The following is a 21845-nucleotide window of genomic DNA, read 5'->3' on the forward strand; positions in this document are numbered from 1 at the left end:
TCTGCCAATTGAGCGTTATGAACATGTGTCAAAGCCTGCAAAAAAAGTGAATAGTTGCAGTGTTGCAAGAAGTAAACATTGTCACAAACATGTACAAAAATTCAACCATATATATATATATATATATATATAATTAAATATAATTAAATATGATTAAAAGAGATATGGTGGTAATTTATGTGACTGATTCTTAAAGTAACTGATACATATTATCACAGTAGGATTTTCTGTCAGTTAAAGCTATATCTTTATTCACATGAAATACAACAGCTTTTAGTTGTTGATTTACTTCATCTCTATATACTACAGCATGACATAAGTGATGTGCTCTAAATCATAAAGACAGAGAGCAGCAGAAAGTGACAAAAATGCATTCACATGTGAAAACAAGGGAACAGAGCATTGAAGACTATCTCAGTAAAAAAAAAAAGATATGTACACATATTTAAATTGGATGAGCATAAGAGATGAATGCTGTCTGTATGCTGTTAGTGTCAATATGCTGGTAGGGATAAACTCCTGATGATGCCTTAAATCGATGATTATCTATTATTTATGATTGTAGCAGGTGTGAAGAGGATACTGGGTTCATTCGAATTATGTTTTTATTCTTTATTGAAATGTAGGTTGGCAGTAAAATTTCCTTCAAGTGCCGAAAAAACTACCACATCCTTGGTTCAACAACAAGAATATGCCTAGAAAATCTAACCTGGAGTGGAACTCAACCTGAGTGCATTGGTAAGTGATCAACCTTGGTGCAACTATGTTTTAGTCAACAAATATTAAAAAATAACGTACAATTTGACATTAACATGATGTTAATCATTGATGCATTGCTGTTTTGTTCCCCATCACTCAGCTCATTCATGCAGACAGCCAGAGACTCCCAGTAACGTAGATGTTCGATCTATGGACCTGCCTACTTTGGGTTATACTCTGATATACACCTGTCAAGAGGGGTTCTATTTGGCTGGAGGATCAGAGCACAGAACCTGTAAAAGTGATGGGAGGTGGTCAGGGAAACCACCACTGTGTAAAGGTACTAAGATCATGCATAGTGTGTAAAAGAGTCTAATCTTTCTACCTGAAATTACAACGCAACCTTCTAATCACCTGTGATTTGTGTTAGTACATGCAGATTATCACCATGATGTTGTTTCAGCCCCCTTCAGCCTTGGGGAAATGACTACTAGATTAGTTATTCTATCGTTTAATCACATACTAATGGCGCTCTTCAGGTTCAGATGTTGTGATGCATGATAACGAAACCAGAAGGTTTATATCCTGTCAGGCTACCAGCTGTGTTTTAGGATTCCTACCATCCTTGTATTAAATGTACCATCTGTAATATATTTAAATACCAAGTAAGCTGAACTAGACTTCATACTTGTTTTATGTTTCAGTTGGGGTGAAAGTGAATCCCAAAGATAGAGGAGAGTCAGATGTCCAGAAGAACAAGATTCGTGGTATGCATGACAAACATCAACACATGCAAAAATATAAATTTACACACAACAGATGAACAGTAAACAGAGGATTGATCATTTCATTACAACCTGTTTATGCCCCAATTTAAATTGTTTTCATTATATAGTTTTTCTGATATACAGAGCTGTCAACATGTATTTCCCAGACAGGAATGAATAATGAGATAGGACTTTGCAGTTAATGTTTATGGGTCACTATTTGGTTGAACGGTCTTTATTGGATGATAAAAACTGTCCTGTTTGCAGACTGTAAGCAGTTTCAGATAAAGTAAGTAAATTAATGGAAACATTCAGGTGTAATACAATTAAATTACCTTGTAAGTTTCAGAAAAAGATATTATATATTATATAATCAATATATTCAGTTAATGAGCCAGAGATAGAAAACTAACACCAGGGAAATGACAGAAGTTGTATTTCTCCAAGAATGCAACAGCGGGTATTTGAAATGAGTCATATAGCTGAGTGAAAGTGGAATCAGACTGACCTTATCAACTCTGAGGGCATCACAGCTGGTTGTTTTGTATGTTTTTTACCAAACACATGAGGGTAGTCATCATCCTAAGTTTTTTGTGGCAATCATCCCTTTTCATGACCTTTAATGTGTATCTGGGCAAATGTCAGCCGACAACCTTTCTCCTGCCGATTCGCAAAAAACACACAGTCATACTGTACATAACAATGTATGCCTATGTAGCTTTACATTCTTTATATGATTGTTTCTTTGTCTTTGTGGCAGTTCCAGTGGACGTCTTTTCTCCAAATTCAGAGTGGAGCGGTTTCTACGAGTATTTAGGAAAGAGACAGGCCACTACGTTTACAGTTAATGGGTTCAATGCTACCAGTGGTCGTGTCAACATCACATTACTGGAGACCAGCGGAGTGTCAATCAGATTGTCAGGTATAGGTTTGTGTGTGCAAATCAAATCAAATCACACTATTTCATTAGCATTTTTTATGCCAGAGGCAACACAAAATGCTTTACATAATAAAAGTCATGCAGGTTAAAATAAAGCAAGCCTTCAGACACCAAAATTGATCATTTCACAATTTAAAAACACTCCTGTGTTCTTTTTCACACCGTAATACACACACAAGGACACAGTGTGTGTGTGTGTGTGTGTGTGTGTGTGTCCTCATACTGTGACTAAACAGCCAATAAACCAGTTTTCTTAAGTCAGTTTCATTCTCTTACAGATATAAAAGCCAATTATAACATTACAAGATACATGTAATTAAATTTATGAGGTATTTTAACAAGACAGATTTGTGAAAAAGGCTTTTGTTTTATATAGTACAGAAAAAGAAATCTAACAGACTTTTTAAAGTAAAATACAAGTAATCACATACCAGCTTTTGCAGATTTTAAATGCAGTGTAAATGGTACAGATGTGAGCATTGTGAGTGTAAACACACGGCTACGCAGCATGTTAATAAAATATCCAGCTTTAATTCTCACTTGTCAGAAAGATATCACCAATCTGTGTGTAGAGTCGTGCAAACTCTTAAATTGCAGATAATATCTATAAACGTTGACACTTTCCGTGGATAAAAAAAAAAAGCACAAATGCATGTGGATTAAACAAATTTGTAATGTATTGAGTTCCATTAGGGCTGCACGGTGGCGCAGTGGTTAGCACTGTGGCCTCACAGCAAGAAGGTTGCTGGTTCAATCCTTGGCTGGTTTGGTCAGTGGCCTTCCTGTGTGGAGTTTGCATGTTCTCCCCGTGTATGCGTGGGTTCTCTCCGGGTACTCCGGCTTCCTCCCACCATCCAAAGACATGCATGATAGGTTAATTGGTCACTCTAAATTGCCCCTAGGAGTGAGCATGAGTGTGGTTGTTCATCTCTCTGTGTGTGGCCCTGCGATGGACTGGCAAGCTGTCCAGGGTGTACCCTGCCTGTCACCCAAAGCCGGCTGGGATAGGCTCCAGCTTCCCCACGACCCTGAATTGGAATAAGCGGTTCGGAAAATGAATGAATGAATTCCATTAATTTTTTTTAATTCATCATGGGATACGTTATAGTATGACGGCTTCATTTACTGAGTAAAGTAAAACAAAACTAACTAGAAGGTGTATGAATGTTAATGAGAAACATTAAATTAATAATAAAAGATTAGATCAATAAACAATTCTGAAATAAATATCATGAAAACATTTAGCCTTTTTACCAAATGAGCCAAGAACATCTAGGAGTTAACAAACCATTATAAGCTAAAATACCTTGAAGATGGAAGTTAATTATGCTTTATATTGTTCTACAGAGAGAAAGAACATTCAAATTAAACAATATTGAAGATTTGTGAGTCTTTTCAGTACATCTAAGCAACTTTATTCCAAGATCAGTGCAATGCGCAAAGACAATATCTAAAACTGAAAGCCACAATCAAACACTACAGGCAACAGGTAGCATGTTGAATGTTAAAGTTTGTGATGATCTAATTCCAGAAAGGCTGAAACTTATTACTTATTTTGGAGTTTTGCCAGGCTAAGCAAAGATTGCTTAGACTTCTAAAATTGTAAATAACCAACGACAAAACGTTTGGAGCAATGTCTGAGACCAAGGTGAAGATGTTTGGCCACGAGGCATTACATCATGTTTGATAAAACCCAAAAGCAAGGTATAATTTCTAAACAAGTGCTAAGTTAATATTTATTAGTACAATTTTCCAACACTTTTAGGAGCCAGAAAATCTAGAACATTCATCTTGAAAAGGCTTAGAATGATATGAATTTGACTTCAGAAAGGGTATAAAAGACCTCTGAAATGTTCTGTATACCAAAGTATTCTTTAATTCAAACATGAAACCATCATGGCAGGAAAAGCTTTGATGAAAATGGGTCATACTACAGGACAACAATCCTGCACAAGGCAACAAATATTGTCTGAAAAACAGATTGTCTGAAAAAGTCAAGGTATTTGTATGGTCCAGTCAAAGTGCAGATCTCTGCCTAATTGAAATGTTGTGAAGGGACATTTAACTTTTGTAAAAACTTGAAGAAACTGAAGCAACATCAAACTGAAATATTTCTCAAGTTTTTTCACTAAATGCGGTTTTACAAGCTTGTGTGAGTTCTTTGGTTGAGATCTATTCATTAAATTCTAAGACATGGTCTGGGCCAGTTGAATTTTGTTTTGTTCTAATAAATACAAAGATGTACTGCATACTTTCTTTCCTGTCCACATTACCATAACTGTTTTAATCGTCTACAAGTTCCTGTCAAGATGTAAAAATGCTATGCTACACATTTAAATACACTTTCAACAGGTAATATCATGTCACTTTAAATTTGTTGTGTGTCTCTTACAAGGAGTTGTCACACTGAAAAGCAGCAGGTTCTTAAAGTATGCTGTGTATTTAACCAAATGGAGAAATGTAGCTGAAGGGTAAATGTCACTTTTTCCCAAGTAATGTGTCACAAGCTTCTGGAATGAAAGATAGTATGATAATTCAAAAACATCAAAGTATCTCCTTTTCTCTGTCACACAACCACTTAGTTTGCCAGCCATCTTGCTTGTCAGACTGTGCCTCAGCCTTTTTGTCTACCTGGGCAAATTCCAAAACAAATTAGAAGTTAATTACATGCCAGATTTAGTTTTTTTTCTGTGTGTTTAATGTTAAAGCTATGTCTTTATCTTACTAGGTACATATAAGTCGGAGGAAAACCAGCTGCTACTGAAAGTCTACCAAGTGAAGGGGCCAACTGAACATTACTACAGCAAGTTTAAAAATGACAATTGGGCCATGGATGGATATGTAAGTAAAAATTCTTATTATCAAGCATTTTAAGATGTTTGAGGACAGTTATATAGCAGAAAATTGCTGAGTTACTGGGAAATGATTAACTTAATTAATTATCAAACAATGAAGTAACATTGGAGTACCATCTTACCTAAAGCTTGCATGCAATGGCAGAAGTTTGTAAAAATAAAAAAGAAATGGGACACTGTGCTAAATGTCAATAACAACAAAATGCAGTAATTTGCAAATCTCATAATCCCCTCTTGATTCCCAATAAAACTTAAACTACATGACTAATCGATTGGTTGATTAGTTGGAGTAACACATTGACACTGACTATTTTTGTCAATGTGTTCATTTTCATGTTTGGCAAAAGGAAAGTTTTGTTTCAGAACACAAAGATCTGGAATCAATGTTTCATGTTGATTTTGCAAGAATTAGCACCAACTGCAAAAGCAACAGGCCAAAGTAGCACAGCATTAGTCCACTAAACTGGAGGGCAAAATCACATGCACATTATGTGGAAGAGGACTAGTTCTCCATGGTTCTACCAACACAATGAGGATTCTCTTACTAAACCATCAAAAAAAAAAAAAAAAAAAAAGTACTTTAGGAGCAAAATGACTAAATGGAAAAACAAGGAAATTGACTGGTTTTGTTGTATCTAAACACAGTGGGATTATTGTGTATTAAAGGTCCCTAAACACTCAAAATATCTTAGAGCAGGGGTGTCAAACTCCAGTCCTCGAGGACCAGTATGCGTCAGGTTTTTGTTGTTTCCCTCGACAAACACAGCTGATTCAAATCATATGGATTCAGCAGCTTCTTGTCAACCTATTTATGAGTTTCCGTCAGGAGTGTTGGAGCATGGAGACAACAAAAACCTGCTGGGTACCGGCCCTCGAGGACTGGAGTTTGACACCTGTGTCTTAGAGGGTAGAGATTACGCATTAAAGATGACGCATGACTAACTGACTAATCGATTTAAACGGTCTGATAAATCAACTTCAGAAATCACTTAAAGGAACCATCCCTTGCTCAGACTAGTGATGTCATAACTTAATTTTACAATGAAATGTGGTTACAGTTATTAATATGGGCAAGGTGCCTACTCCATAGGCACTAACCGAGCTGCAGGCTTTTCAGCTGTCTGCTGAAAACACGCTTGATTATCTGTTTTCATTTTAGACTACAGGACACGTGATCCTTAGTATCCAGATAGAACGTCAAAATCTTAATTAATCTGACTATAGAACACACTTGCCTCAGAGCATTTTAAATGTGGTTCGGCCCACAGAAGAGAACAGCGCTCCTTGTTTCATGTTCACATATGGCATCTTCTTTGCATGATGAAGCTTTAACCTACATGTGTGGATTGCATGGCAAACTGTGTTCACAGACATTAGATTTCTGGAAGTGTTCCTGAGTCAATCTGGTTATTTCCAGTAGATTATCATGTTTGCCTCTAATGCAGTGCCGTATGAGGGTAGATCATCAGCATCAAGTTTTGGGTTTCAGTGTTGTCCCAAGCACACATATTCTTCCCAATTCTTTGAATTTTTTTGATAGTAGAAACTGCAGATGGTAATTTTTTTTTAAAGCCTCAACAATTTTACATTGAATAAAATTTTACTTTAAAATGCCTCCACATTTTTTAGTGACAGCTTGTTACAGATTAGTGATTAGTGAGATTAGATCAGATTAGTGAGCCCCTGCTTATATTTATATGTAGATGTGTTGCTGCCATAAAATTCAGTCCAAGCTAATATTTTCCATGAAATAGTAAAATGTCTGTGGTGTGGTTTTTTTTTTTCTGTTGTAAATAAAATATAGGTTTATGGGATTGTTTTTGTTTTACATTGCACACTTTATCCAAAGTTTGGTAATTGAGGTTGTACTTTCTGTTGGTGAGTCAGGTTTATATGGTGTATAATTAGCTAAGTTGAAAACATTGAAGGGTTAACTAAGCGTTAAAGGAAGCAGATGCATCTCCTGCATGTTGTATCTAATGACCGTCTGTCATCAGATATATTTTCTATCCATTGCACACAGCAGGGCACGGGATTTCTCAAGCAGTAATACTATGAAAAATTTTTAAATATTTAAAGTAATGCGATGCTGCTAGAGACAACATTTTAAAAACTACATTGGGAAAAGAAAAAAGGGGAATACAAAGTCAAGTTAACATTTGATATCATCACACCTCACCTTTAAAACAGCACATGCTTTCCTGGGTACAGTTTTTTGAGGTACTTGGCAGGTTTTTTTTTTTCTTTTCTTTTTTTTAAGAAGCTTAAAGAACTTCCATAATACTTTTGTGGATCTGAGGTGTTCCATCTTTTTGACATAAGCCCTGTGAGACTCCATGATGTTGAGATCGGGAAAAGTAGCTTCTATAGCTTTACATATGTTGTAGTCCTTTGTGCTGCTGAGAATTGTTTCTCATGATTCTGGCTGTATGTTTAAGGTTGTGATGCTGCACAATGACTCTTGGTTAGACCCCATGAGATGATTCTTTATGACAGATGAGTCAATTTTTTAACCTGTTTGAAATTTCCCCATTGTATTGTATTCTGTATTCAATAATTCTTAATGAAATGAAATATAAATGAAAGAAAGTTCGGGATGCAGCATGTAGCGTTTATAAGGTTTAAATGCTTATTCATTTCATTAAAAAAGATAAGAATGAAAAAATAAATCCAAAACTGAAAAAAAAAAACAAGTTAGTGATTTAGCTGTAAGATATCTCTTCAACAGCAGTTGGGGCTTTTTGTTGTCGTTCTTTCACTTAGCGAGTCACTGACTGTGTATGAGTCCACAAGGCTCATTGCAATTAAATGTTAACTGCAGAAGGTCAATATTGGGTGTTATGTAAATGTCCACATCCCATCAGGTTTGTTCAGATCAAATAGACTTGTTTACAGACTTCAGCTGTTTTGTGCTTGCTCACAAAACATGTTATAGAATTTGGCCTATTTTGTATTTACAGAACAGGGATATAATAGCTAAATATTTTCTGACCCTTACAGTTATAGACAATGATCGAATACTTTCCCTTTGTACTGTCAGTGTACTCTATTTATGAATCTCTATCTGCTCTCTTATTTTAGGGTGCAAATTCCTAGTGTTGAAATGTACAGGGATTCACTAACTAATTCCTAAGAATATTCTGCCAGAGCAAAAACAAAGAGGATATTTATTTTAGCTGACATACCTATAGTAAAATTCATTTAATTTCTCAACATGAAAATGAGCATTGTTCAGTGGTACACGTCTCAGTGGAAGTCCTAGTTGTCTGAAAGCTTCTTTTACTTGTTGCTTGCTGCCTGCTTGCCCATACCACAGACAGCAAATAATGATTAAATGTGCCTTCGTACACAAAAAAATGGATTTTGAATCAAGGCAATCAATACATTTAGTATTATATATAAATTTTTTTTTAAAAACCTACACACTTCTTGTTTTTTACTCTGTCGATTTTTTTATTTTTTATTTTGTTTTCCATTTAACATTTGTTCAGCCTGGAATAGCTTTCTGTAAGTGCTTTAACATAAAAATGGTTCCACCTGTGTGGGCAGTACACATAACAATACACACAACAGCTGTCAACACATCACAATATGTGTTATGAAATAATAGCAAGTTTGTGCATGTAAAATAATTTTATTATCATAAATTACAGCAAAACATTGGGTTGTGCATTAGATTCAATTATATTATATCAGTTATATTAATAATAAAAAAAAAAAAAGACATTAACACATGAAAAAATAAATTACTTCTACTGTACTGGTGACTATACTGAAAAGAATAATACATTTACAGATAAAAAAAATTAAAATTAAAAAAAAAAAATTGATTACACATTCATATATCTACCAAATCCACAGCAATGTAAACCTTACTAGGCATAATCCCTGATTGCCAGAGAGCTTAATACATTCTACCGCTGTTATTCCAAATGTTATTCCAAATGCTCCAAATCATCATATTCTAAATCATCTTGAAATCTTAAATCAAATGCTCAATTGTGAATTGTGATTGATTTAAGATAAGCTAATTCTTATCTCCTGATACTTTTTCCTTTTAGGTTACTGCAGAGTCCGACCAGAAGACATTTGTCTACCAGGGTCACATTCACAGTAAAGATTTTGGAAAGTTCCATCTGACAAGACAAGGTAGGTTAAATTCTTAGCCACACACTGGTTGCAACAATGACAAGATAATAAAATGTCCCAAAAACTATTTTTGGGGAATTTACCTGTGGAATGATAGCAGTAAACTGTAAAACACATGTATGTCAGAACACAAAGGCAGAGAAGGACACACACAATCTTAGGAAATAACCAAATCTTAAGCAAGAAAGGATGTATTGGTTTATGCATATGTTGGTATATCTGTTTCCAACTTTAGGTCCAGTAACCATGGCAATGGACCCATCAAACCCATACACAAACAGCAGCTCCGTGGCAGCAGCCATTTTAGTCCCTTTCTTCGCCCTCATTCTCTCTGGATTTGCTTTCTACCTCTATAAGCACAGGTAAGCTTTACTCTCAAAGTCAATCCATCAGAGAGGAAAAACACAATCAGCAGTGTAGAATACAAAACAGCCATTTGCACTTTACCTCTGTAAACAATGAAGAAATAATTGAAAAATAAAAAATACACTTTAAACATGGTTTGTTATGTTGTAATAATGTTGTTTTCATAAAATTATTAAACACTAGCTTTTACTATTGTAGAAGTAAACTGACTAAAAAAACAAAGCAATGTTTTATTCTAGTGTCATTGGGCAGATTCTTTATCCAAAGTGTGATAAAAAGTAACAAGTGATAACCATAGAAATGAACTAATGTGCATGCCTTGTGGGTGGAAGGAAGCTGGGGTACCCAGAGAGAACTCATACATTCACAGGGAGAACATGCAGACTCCACATAGAAAGGCCACTGTTCCCCCCACCAAGGCTCAAACCAGTACACTTCTTGCTGTGAGACCACAGCACTAACCACTACACCACAATGCTGTGTGCTTGCTGTGTGCACAACTTTAACTACCTTTTTAAAAGCAGTGTTATCCACATTATGGTCAGTCTTATCCACTGTGTATCTTGATGTAAACCTCTATCTACCTTTAGGTCTATAGTGCAAATTCTTTTGACTGGAAGGAATCTCTAACATTCAGATGGTTGGCAACAAAACTAGACATGTCTAGTTTCTGTCTACTAATCATATGAAAAAAGAAAAACCAGTGAGTTTACAAAGTGGCTGTTTGATGCATTTTAAGAAAGGCGGATTAAGAGACATTTAAAAGATGCAATTATAGTTGTAAAGCTTTGAGCGCATCAAAAAGGTCAAATCTGATTGACCTTAAATATCAATTATTGTGCCTAGAAAGTGAACAAAAGACTTACACTGCCCTTAGATGGCAGATAATTTAGAGCTATGCTGAGGATAAAAAGCAATCATAATGTTTGTTTGAGATTCTACAGCGACGGCTTTACAGACTTCTGCACTTCAGCACTTAAAAGTTTTTTAAAGCCATGATAAATGATAGTCATTCATCTAACAATAGACAATACACACATTCATCTATTGGGTTGTCAGTTCTTACAGTGCTGTTTTAGAGTTCTCTATATGAAGAAAGTCTTGTTGTTTTAAAGAAACAGTCTTAATCCAGAAGGAAATATTCTCTGTTCCACGATTATCAACATGCTGTGTTATGCACCACACTTTCACATGAGCAAGTTAAATCCAAAGTGTGGGGAAATTCAGACCTGGTTTGCTCAATCATCAACACTTCAGTGAGCACACTTCTCATTTTAACAACTAATTTGTTGGTCTTCTAATTATTCTATATTTTTGTTTCTACATACTGATTGCCGTTCTGTAGCGGTGTGCAATGCTAGTTGATGTACATTAAAGCTAATGGTTGTATGCAGGGCATTGTCTGCTGACACAGATGACAATGAGAGACCAAAAGACACCTGGGGGCCTGGCGGCAGGTAAGACTGGCACCTGTCATCCGTCTGGTTCAAACAGCAACCAGACCACCGCCCGCCGCCACATCCTCCGTCAAACTTCTCATCTCTTGTTTTTTAGTTTGCTGTGTAGTATGGCTGCACAATTACCATAATAATAATCATTATAACGATAATAACAGTAATTAATAATAGTAATGACCTCAAATTAAAGCTAGTGGGTAAATCAGTTTAGAATAAACAGAACATGGGGACTCAGATCAGCTAATGGTAATCTGAATGATATTTGTAAAAATAAATACCAGATAATTTCAATGTTTTCAACTCAGTGCAGCCCTACTGTGTCAAAACAGCAGTCATGTTACGCTGTTCTAAGGGCATTTTATTTTGTCTTTGATCTCATTGTCATCTCTCTGTCAGCATGATGCCATCATAAAAAATCTTTAACTCCCTATAAATCAGATGATTGAAACTACAACATTTATACCCACCCAGCACAAGGCTGTTGGAAGACGCTGAAAAAAAAAAGATTTTGTTTAATGTCTAATCAACATTGTGATTTGGTTGAAAAGTGAAAGGTGTAAAAACATCTTTATTACAACATAGAGAAGGTGTTCGTATAAAAAAGACCCATCCACTGTTCGTACCTGCATAATCCAACACAGGGTTGCAGTTGGGAAGAGTCTATCTTTGAATCGACTGTGAGAGAGGAGATACACCCTGAAACAGTTAACTATCAAGCAGAGAAAGACATGGAATGTCACAACCCTCCATTAACCCAGAGAAAACATGGAAGTATAGAAAAGTTGCTCAACTTTCATAGCAATGCCCTTTCATGTCGGAAGAGGACATCAAAAACAAAATATAGGCTATTTGCTGCATGTCCACCGCCTCCAGACCCTTCCAGGGCATGTTTGATATGACCAGCCCTGACAATTTTTACATGATTGTCTGTAGTCTTACCATCCCATTTTTAGACTACGTCTGTAGTGACAAAGAGAAAAAAAGGTTTTGTGAAACTCATTGTTAGTGTTTATCAGACCAGTTTCACTGCCATATCCTAGCGTAATCTAAGAAAATAAAGTTCATTCCTCTCAGATACAAAAGAACTAAAATCTCCTCTGCTGCTTATCCATGATCACTATTTCCAGTTGGTTGGCCATTATCATTTTGTCAGTTGGTACATGGAAGTCCCACTGGATCTTAGCCCTTTCATTCTTCACCATCTTGGGAGATGTTTCCTAACGCAACATGGGGTCTCCAATCCAAATTCTGAACAGATTTTTCCCTACACTATGTTGGCTACTTGGTCATGGTCTTTCATGTTTTTTTTCCCCTGCCAATATCTTACACCCTGCTGTTAGGTGCTGGAGCGTTTAGGGGCATCTTTCTACAGGCTGCACTCTAGATCCTGCCTTGTGTGGTAGATCTGGGGCTATATTGCTCTGGTGCTCGAGGCTTGCTCCTGTGCTGCCGTGATTAGCGCCTTTGTGCTCTTCTTCACTTCAGCCCTCATTAGGAATGGCTCATTTCCACCACTTTAGTTATCTATCGGTAGTCCTTCCCATTCAGTATATTTTCCTCCTATGATGGATTCTCCAACTCCTCCTCTAGTTTCCACTGCCTGAGATATTCACTAAGTGCATATCCCCAGGCACCATCTTATTGATGTATTCATGGAGCTCAGACATTACATTTTGGATAGTGGTTCAGATGCTTACTAGTCCTCTGGCTCATTTTTAGTGCTTAGTCAGTGTGTAATCTCTGGACACTGGATTTTGGGTTTAACCCACCCCTGCATAGTGAGCTGCTTTCATATTTCAACATCACTGGTGTGAACTTCATCCTTTGACCAGCTTATTGTTTAGGTAGGGTTTTTGTAATGATCAGAAAATTCTCCAAAGACAGCATTTGTGTTTTAAAAGGATAATTCAACTTTATTTAAGTAGGAGTGCATGCAGTCATACAGAGAAGTTGGTGTGGTACTTGCAACAGTTGAAAACACACTGTTCAAATGTTGCCAGAAAGTCATGAGCCATGCCAGCTCAGACTAACGTTGGTCTAAGTCTGGACCAAGTCAGATGTCTAAACAGTCAAAATTTCCCTGTCTCTTTTTTCCAGAGGAGTTAAATTTGTTCCATGCCAGACATCTAAGCATGGCTCAAATGTCATTGTTTTTTTGGGTTAAAAAAAAGCTTTCTAATGACAGCATCTCTGAATGTTTGTTGTTTGGTGGCTAATGGTGTTCCTTTTTAAGATCCAAGTGTTGACTGTCACATATTTTACATTTAACACTACTCAGATCCACAGTTCATAGTATTAGCAAAGTATGACAGTTGTGCTGTGGTTAAACTTATTGATAATTACAATGTCACGCCAGCAGATCTGAAAGTGATGTCTTTCATGCAAAAGTAAAGTAACATCTTAAACTAAAACTTGAAACTACAGTGTCAGTCAAATGTTTCGACACACTTTTCTATTAAATCCAATGGGAAAGTGTGTCCAAACTTTTGACTGTTAGTGTATATGTGTATGTTGTGGGCATTGCAGCTTTTTTTGTGTCTTTCATGTGTCTATGATAATGTCAAACCAGTTATGTGTACAATTTTTCATCCTACTAATAAATTAAACCACTTCACCTACAGCCAATACCAATGCAGTGATTTAAAACTTTGCCGTGCAGGGAGGTCTGTGCTGTGTGTTGGTCTGTGCAGTTTTGTAAAGTAATGGGTTGAACATGTAGGGTAGGCTTAGTGGTTCCCCGGGGTTGGATTTCTACCAGTGCTTACACACATATACTCACACACATCTATACACTCATAATGAGGTTAGAATCCAACAGCAGTAGCAGCATTCCTCCCTGCAAATAGTTCCAGAGGGTTTAAGAACTCAGTGATTATATCTAACTAGATTATAAAAACTGATTATTCCAAAGTGTAATCTACTACAAAAAGACACAGAAAGACAGGATGGGTAGTAATATTTCATGCTGTATCCATTCCAATGCATGCTGGAAATTTTTTGCAAAATGTTAATTTGATGATGAGACTATAAACACAAATTTACAGATCCGCTGAAAAACAATCATGTAGGCACACAGACACAGAGCAGCTGATGGTAGGTGGGCAGCTAGACATCTGAAGCAATCATTCACAATCTATAGCCCCACTCCTACCATATTTTTTTCTGGATTTTGTACCTTAAATTTAAAATGTAATGACAATGTTGCATGTGAGTCAAGTTTTTGGTATTTCTTAATAGCAAGTAATATATTTAGTTTTACAGCAATATGAAACAAAAATCCATTTATAAAATATATATAGTGAGAGCTGGGCTCCCCTGGACTAAGCTATTCAGAAGATGAATGGCTGTGGTTATTCTTATATGATTACAAAGGCCTCATATAAAAATTGAAACACAAACTGATTTAATTATTAAGTACAGTAATTGATTTATTTTCTCTTCCGGCAAAATATTTCTAATGCCACTGGTTTGAGATAAATCCAAAGTATGATAAATCCATCTCTGTACTTTTTATGGCATTAACAATATATTTTCTGCAATCATCACAGTATTTATATCTGACACTGATCAGGATAATTAACACATATATTTGCAAACTTCAGTGAGTTTTATGGTCACAAAGTTTAAAGGTTCTCTCCTGGTGATTCTTCTATGAAGGTTATATTTATGCTGGTGTTGCTGCTTAATAGAACAATGCGCCACCATTTCAGAACCCATTAATCCGCTTAAAGGTCTTTGTATACTAAACATCTCTTTTGTCTTATTTGATTAACAATGATGGTAAATACACTATAGACATTTTAAAGTGATGGAAGTCTATGACCTTTGTAGATGCTGTCTGTGACAACAAACCTCTCAGATTTTTGCATCTTGCCCCTCTTTAACAATTTAACAAAGAAGGGCAATAGTACTAATGTTAACTATAAAGACAATCTCATTTTTATCTGCATGTTCTTTGATCAGATCATGTTCAATCCACTTCAAGATATTTTTATGCTAACATGAAGGTGACATTTTTACATGGCACTGAAGAACTCAGGAGAAAATAACTCTATCTTCTTCACTATACACAGTTGATACAAGGAATCAGAAAATTAAAAACAACCAAACTTATTAAAAACATTTAAAGTAATTATGTGGTTTTCTTGTCATTTTATGTTTCAGTGGCCTGTGCATTTGTGGTTTTACAGTGTTATCCTTTTCTAAGCATCTAATACCGCTCTTCATTGTGAAATAAAGATTGTTCCTTTAATTCTGTGTTGTTTCTTTCTCTTTTTCAGGACACGTCCAAAGGTCCAGTTCAATGGCTACGTTGGCCATGAGAGCTCCAATGGTCAGGCATCATTTGAAAACCCAATGTATGATACCAACATGAAGCCCACTGAGGCTAAAGCAGTTCGATTTGATACCACACTAAACACAGTCTGCACTGTGGTTTAGTCCACCAAAAGTGCCACTACCTTTACAAGTGATTCAAGCTAACCTTAGAGTTACAGTCTCCAGTTTGGTATAACCAAACAAAAGAGAAAGGACAAACTTGAACATGTCATCATGGGCAGCTTTTGTGCAACATGCTAGTCCCCTGTCAGCATAATCTGCACAATAATGCAGCTCCACCTCCTACCTGAACAATGGCACTAATCCCTTCATGATTGACAGTCAAACAGGCATAGTAAGTTGAAATCAGTAAACACCAGGGTAGACAATGGCATTAATAAAACAATTCGAGGTCACTTGGTTTGAAAAAAATCAGTGCTTGGGCAGGAGTTCTTAAACACTGTTATAATTCAAACAAGTAGAGGCAAAGAGAATATATAATTATGTGCACCCCCTTCAAATGCATGCTCATCTAGTTTTTGTCAAATTCTTAAAGAAATTTAACCTGACCTCCTCATGGAAAGGGCTCTGTATGGGTAGTGTGGTATGTCCTGTCACTACTCTTTCAATGTGAGTTATTTATCCCAATCTAAACCCATACCATGCTGCCAAATTTGCACTGTGTTATGGGCTTACTATCTCCCCAGACCAGTTATGGGTTCAACCAAGGTAAGGTTTTACCCACAGGGTAAGCACAGACTATTCCACCACTTTGTCTTTCCAGACATTAGACATTTTCTATATGTAAAGATAAGACAAAACGGGTGCTGGACTAAAATCCTTCCACTGGACTTCCAAACCTGTAAACTAAACTTTCAGGCGCAAAGGCCATTTATAGAGCGGCTTTTGGATGAATCTGTTCTACAGACTACTGTGAATAGACAATTAAATGCAGTCGGTGCTGCGATAAGATCAGCCAAATCAATTCCTTTAATGAAAAGAAAAAACTGATATTGATGTAATGCTAAACCAGCTTGGGGTAAAATGGAAACTGCAGTTAGTTTGAAATGTTTTAGCCTACTTAGAGAGCTGGATTAGTTTTAATATAGCAGGACAATCACAGAGTTAGGTAAGTTTAGTTGTCAGTGAATTGATTTTCAAATGGGTTCTTGTATTTTCCTTTAATTTTACCACTATTTTGACTTTTAGAACAACTCACAGGACATTGCAACTAAATAGGCTGAAACATAGCAAATCAAGCTCTTGCCAACATATTTCCCCTAGGTTTAGGTCCATAGAACCACAGGTGAAATTGTTTTAGATGAATTTTTGACATTTCCAAATAAATGATAAAGGTATTTTACTCTTAAAGCTGTCCTATACAGTATTCTACTGTAGCAGAAGGCAGACTGTGCTGATCCACAAACTAAATATTTGGGTTGCCCTATGGTAAACACAAGAGGCTGGTTTGTAATTTTAATTTACCTCTGGGATAAATAAAGTATTTTTCACTTTTTCCTGAGGCCTGTCAAACATAATCAAAGATTCTTGTTCCTGGACTAGCCACAATTCTGTGCTTGGTGGCTGAACAAGTGGAAGCCTGGAGGCAATAAGCTGTCAGGATCATCGACTGCTGCAATCAGCTGTGGCCAAATCCAGGAAATGATTTGTCTTCTTGTTATTCTGGTCCGGACTATCAGTCAAGAGATGACTGATTCTTTTTCCACAGTGTACTCCCTAGCCGCAAAATCAGAGATAGCTGAACTTTTTAGCAGACTGGCTGACTGACAGAAATTGAACAAATGGACACAGACAAAAGTACAGTCAGTCACTTCTTTCACTTGAGAAGTGATGCAAGGACTTGTTGCTGTGGAAACAGAGGCAAATGACTGTCTTGAAGTCTCTGCTGGCATTTTTCTTCAGTGAAGATATTGATGAACAGACTCCTGCGTTTAAAAAGCCAGTGGCTTGTTGGGACTTCCCAAACCACTGCTGCTGGGGACCCCAAAATATAAACTTTATATAAACCGCACAAATTTTGCACTAGTGTTTTTTTTTCTTTCTTTCTTTTTCTTTGACTGGGTTATGGAAAGAAAAGAATTAATTTTTTTGGGTCTGACATGGGTTTGAATTACAAATGAGTCATGAAAAGAGAACATTTTATTAAAAAAAAAACTTCTATCTTTAAAAAGATGACAAAATGACTAAATACAGGGTTACAGAGAGTTTGTATATACACATTTATATTTCTTGCTCCCTGTTAGCGAGTGAGACCACATGTTATACTGTTGTTTATTTTGTTGCCATGACAACATGCTAGCTGACCAGAAAGTATGGGTACTGTTCACCTGTGGACCATCGGACAAGAAAGAATATGTTGTCACATAGAGATCTGCCTTTTTTTTTTTATCAATTTGTAAAAGCCCTTATTGTTTCTCTTGCATAGCATGTAGAAAAAATAAGCAGAGCTTTTCGTTCATAACATGGGCTCAAATTTGAGCAGATAACTGGTAGAAGCAAACAAAATTAGTTTTCAGAAACAACTTGTGATGATTTCTCAAAGCTCTTTTAAAAGATGTGTAAGAAATGTTCATTTCTGCCCTTATTGTGCATCATCTCAACACTTTACGTAACCGATGCACAGAAAGTTGCCCAAACACACTTTTTTAAAGAGTACATTGTAATTGCGCTCTGTTTGAGAAGTGGTTGCTTAAGACATAAGACAAGCAGATACAGACAACATGAAGACAACATGCACAATTATAGCCGTCAATGAATTTTGTCCCTTGAGTCCCTCCCCTGCCCCGTATTGTTTGAAAAATACCTCATGTGCAGTAAGTCAAAGCCTGCTTATCAATGCTGGATCATCACTGCACAAATACACAAGCTTTGCAAGTGCAATGTAGTCCACTAATTTCAAGTCAAAATGTCACTTTAATACCCATGAGTCTGCAGGACCAGAAACAATTAATTTGTTTCAGATCACTTACCAAGCTTGTTATTTCGTGCAGCGTCTACTCAAGATATTATTTTTTTCAAAAGATGCTGCACTTGGTGTAGATCACAGATGTAACCGCTTTCAGTGTGTGTCTTTCAGTGTCTTCAGGCCTGTTTCTCGCTTCCTTCATAACATTTTGGCATTAACTTTACACATCCAGCATTATTTGTACTGTCCAAATGAGAACTTTATTTGTTTTCCACATTTTCAGTCATCCAGCCTCACTCCATATAACTACCACAATAACGTTAAATCATATTCCCTTCATTTACTCGTACAACATGATAGTGAGCAGAGATTCACAAGAGTTGGGTCATATAAGACAAAACAGACAAAATGAGGATTTTTTTCCAAGAACCATTTGTCATATTCCAACCAGACTAGATAAAGTAAAATTATAGGATTTTCCTAAGAGCTCACCTGTTTTGAGATAAGCAAGAATGAATGAACAGGAAAATAGCAGGGTCTGTTTTCATTTTCAGCTCATTTAGTCAAAAATGACTCAACACCAGACCAGAACGCTGTAAATGAAATGTCCTCAAACAATAGTGATTATGTTTGAAAGCACATCTGCTGGAAATCGTTGGCTTTTTAACAGCCATTGTCAGCCCGTTATTTACAGTGTCAGAGTGATAGCAGTGCAATGCACAGGAAGTAAAAATATGCAAAGATGACTCCAACAGTTGCAATATTTTTCACAAGTCAAATGACAACATATTCATAATCTCCACACAGGAATAAAACAGACATCTGCAAACAACAGCAGTGTCTGCTCACATTATAACGAGCCTGCTCTATTTTCTTTTTTTTATCATTACAAGAGTTCCTCTCATTTAATTGATTTAATTACTTGAGCTAAAATTTCCTATGGAGTCAAGAGCCCATAATAATGATTAAAAATTAGAGGGTATGATGCTTCCATGGATGGGTCTAGTTTTTATTAATTATAGATGAGAATCTGATTCTCCTTGTGTGCATGAAAGAGAAAATTCATATTCACAACAAAACAATGCCATAAAGCTTGGATTTCAGGTCTTCGTTCAGAAATCAAGTTTACAGCAGAATGGGAACATTTTCATAACATTTATTTAGGCGTACATAGACGCATGGTGAGCTTAATATTTTCTGTGCCAGCACAGATTTTCACCCACTAACCCTTCAATGTTTTCCTCAGTAAGCCAGTTGCGCAGCGACAGACGTTATCTGCCAATTTGATGTCTGTTTCTTTTAATAACCATTTTTTCTGACAGCTTTTCCTGTATATTCATATGTGCAAGGTGTGGTATCATTATTTCAGCCTAAATATATCCATTTTAACAGAAAGTCCGAAGTAACTTCATGAAAAAGATCACCATGTTGTCAAGATTAAACTTCAAGAGATAGAGAGTTTCTCCATTGTTTCATCGTCCAGAAAAATAAAGGAAAAAAATGAGCAGATTTGTTTTCATGTCGCTGTTTCAGAACATTGAAGCATGATGTATTTACAGACTATTTATACTCAAGCTCTGATTGAGCAGCAATCTATTCCAAATAAATCAAAACAGATCCAACATTACCACATTTATGATGATTTTTTTATCTGTTGATATGAGTGTTCTGTAACTTTGAAGAGACGTTTAAAGCAGACTAGTATGAATTATACTTTTGAAAAAAAAAAAAAAAAAGATGCCATATTCAGTTAAATTAGTCATTTCTTGTCTTTATGATGCTTTAAAATTTTGAAGTATCTTCACTACAGACATTTTTTGGGACATCTTGTGCATATGTGTACTCATTTGGTTTAGTCTAAATAGGAAGCAGCTGACTACAAGGTATTTACACACACACACATCCACACACACCCACACACACACACACACACACACATACAACACTGAATGAAAGTGTTGTTATCAGCAGGCCACGCAAGAACAAAAGGTTTAGAAAACTCATATGACACATTATGGGTCAGTGTTGGAGGATATTATCTGCAAAGATGAAGATAATGACATTATATTTCCTATGAAAGTAAAATAAAAAGTAAAAACTGGGTATATTTTACAAAGGAACAGTGCATTTTACCAGGTCTTGTAATGACGTGGTTTCATTTCAACGGCGTAGACAGAACAAGCTTCTCATGCAGGTTTAGATCTTTGAGAAAAAAAAAAAAAAACAGAAATCAATCTGTTATTGGCCAAAGGTTGACAGCATCCCTACTTCCCTCTTCAGTGCGTATTGAAATATATGTTTTGCTGTCCCATTTAGCACAAACATAAGTTGACAAATGGTTCTTAAATAGAAGTTTCTATCAGCATTTGTTTTGGTTTTTTTGTTTGTTTTTTTGTAAGCATCATACCTTTCATCAATCATCTCTCACCACCATCATGTGCTGCTGAACTTGAAGTAGGTGCAAAGAAAAGATAACATTTTTGTACAGAAATCTATTTTTTATGGCGAGATTTGTAAAAAAAAATAAATAAATAAGAAAGAAAAAAAGAAAGAAAGAAAAGAAAAATTATTATTAAACATATGCTGTACTTTTTATTATTAATGATGTAGGTAAAAGAAAATCTTCCTCATTCAAGTCAATGTTTTTACTGTTACACATCATGTAAAGCTATATGGTTCAAACTGAGTATCAAATATCAACTCGTCATATAAAGTTGTCCATAACAACTGCTTTTACACAAGAACAAAGAATTTTCATGGGACCTGGAGGTACATTTCTCCTGCTTGTCTCCAAGTCATCCAAAACACTCCTTTCTTGGCAGCTTGCGAAACAGCATAATTTTTTTTTTAAAGCATTAAAGCTTTTAGGGAGTCACTGCAAATTATACGCGCCACTGTAATGACACATAAAACCGTCTGCGTGGCAGCTGAGTTGCTCATGAATTGGTATGTCTTCACATTTCGATATTTACACATTTTTAAGACTTTAGAGTCACACTTGTACACTGAGAAAAAAAAAAATAAACACCAGATGTTCATAATGTCACAAACATGTGCAAGTTAAAAAAAAATAAGCCTTCATTGAATAGATGTTCTTTTGTAAAAGCAGCCTTGTGTGACTGGTCCTAATGTTTATGACTGAGAAGGAGATGACTTTTACAGGTGCAAAAACTTCTTGACCCCTTTACATTGTCAAATCTGATCTCCTATCAACACGAGAAACCCGACACCTTGTTTTGACGTTATCTGCAGAGAATTGTATTAAAGCATTAAACAGTGGTAAATTTGAAATGTTAGTAGGATTAGCAAATTGGCAACTTTATTTTGTTTATTAATTTTTTTTATTTTTGTTTTCTTTCAGCTGGTAAA

At 36.0% G+C, this 21845-nt stretch overlaps 1 protein-coding gene across 1 annotated transcript in view; it reads left to right on the top strand.

The window, feature by feature from the left end:
* Positions 1-15673, top strand: part of LOC306760319 (CUB and sushi domain-containing protein 1-like) — a gene marked incomplete at both ends in the record, with an annotated part of 457273 nt that extends 441600 nt beyond the window's left edge. The window contains 9 exons of the mRNA XM_079246123.1: positions 627-738; positions 860-1039; positions 1404-1466; positions 2227-2388; positions 5135-5247; positions 9323-9410; positions 9646-9772; positions 11171-11233; positions 15514-15673. Coding sequence (XP_079102249.1) covers positions 627-738; positions 860-1039; positions 1404-1466; positions 2227-2388; positions 5135-5247; positions 9323-9410; positions 9646-9772; positions 11171-11233; positions 15514-15673 — 1068 coding nt within the window. The remainder of the gene's footprint in view (positions 1-626; positions 739-859; positions 1040-1403; positions 1467-2226; positions 2389-5134; positions 5248-9322; positions 9411-9645; positions 9773-11170; positions 11234-15513) is intronic.
* Positions 15674-21845: the final 6172 nt, after the last annotated feature.

Source organism: Telmatherina bonti (genome assembly GCF_933228915.1).
Source record: "Telmatherina bonti genome assembly, chromosome: 1".
NCBI lineage: Eukaryota > Metazoa > Chordata > Actinopteri > Atheriniformes > Telmatherinidae > Telmatherina > Telmatherina bonti.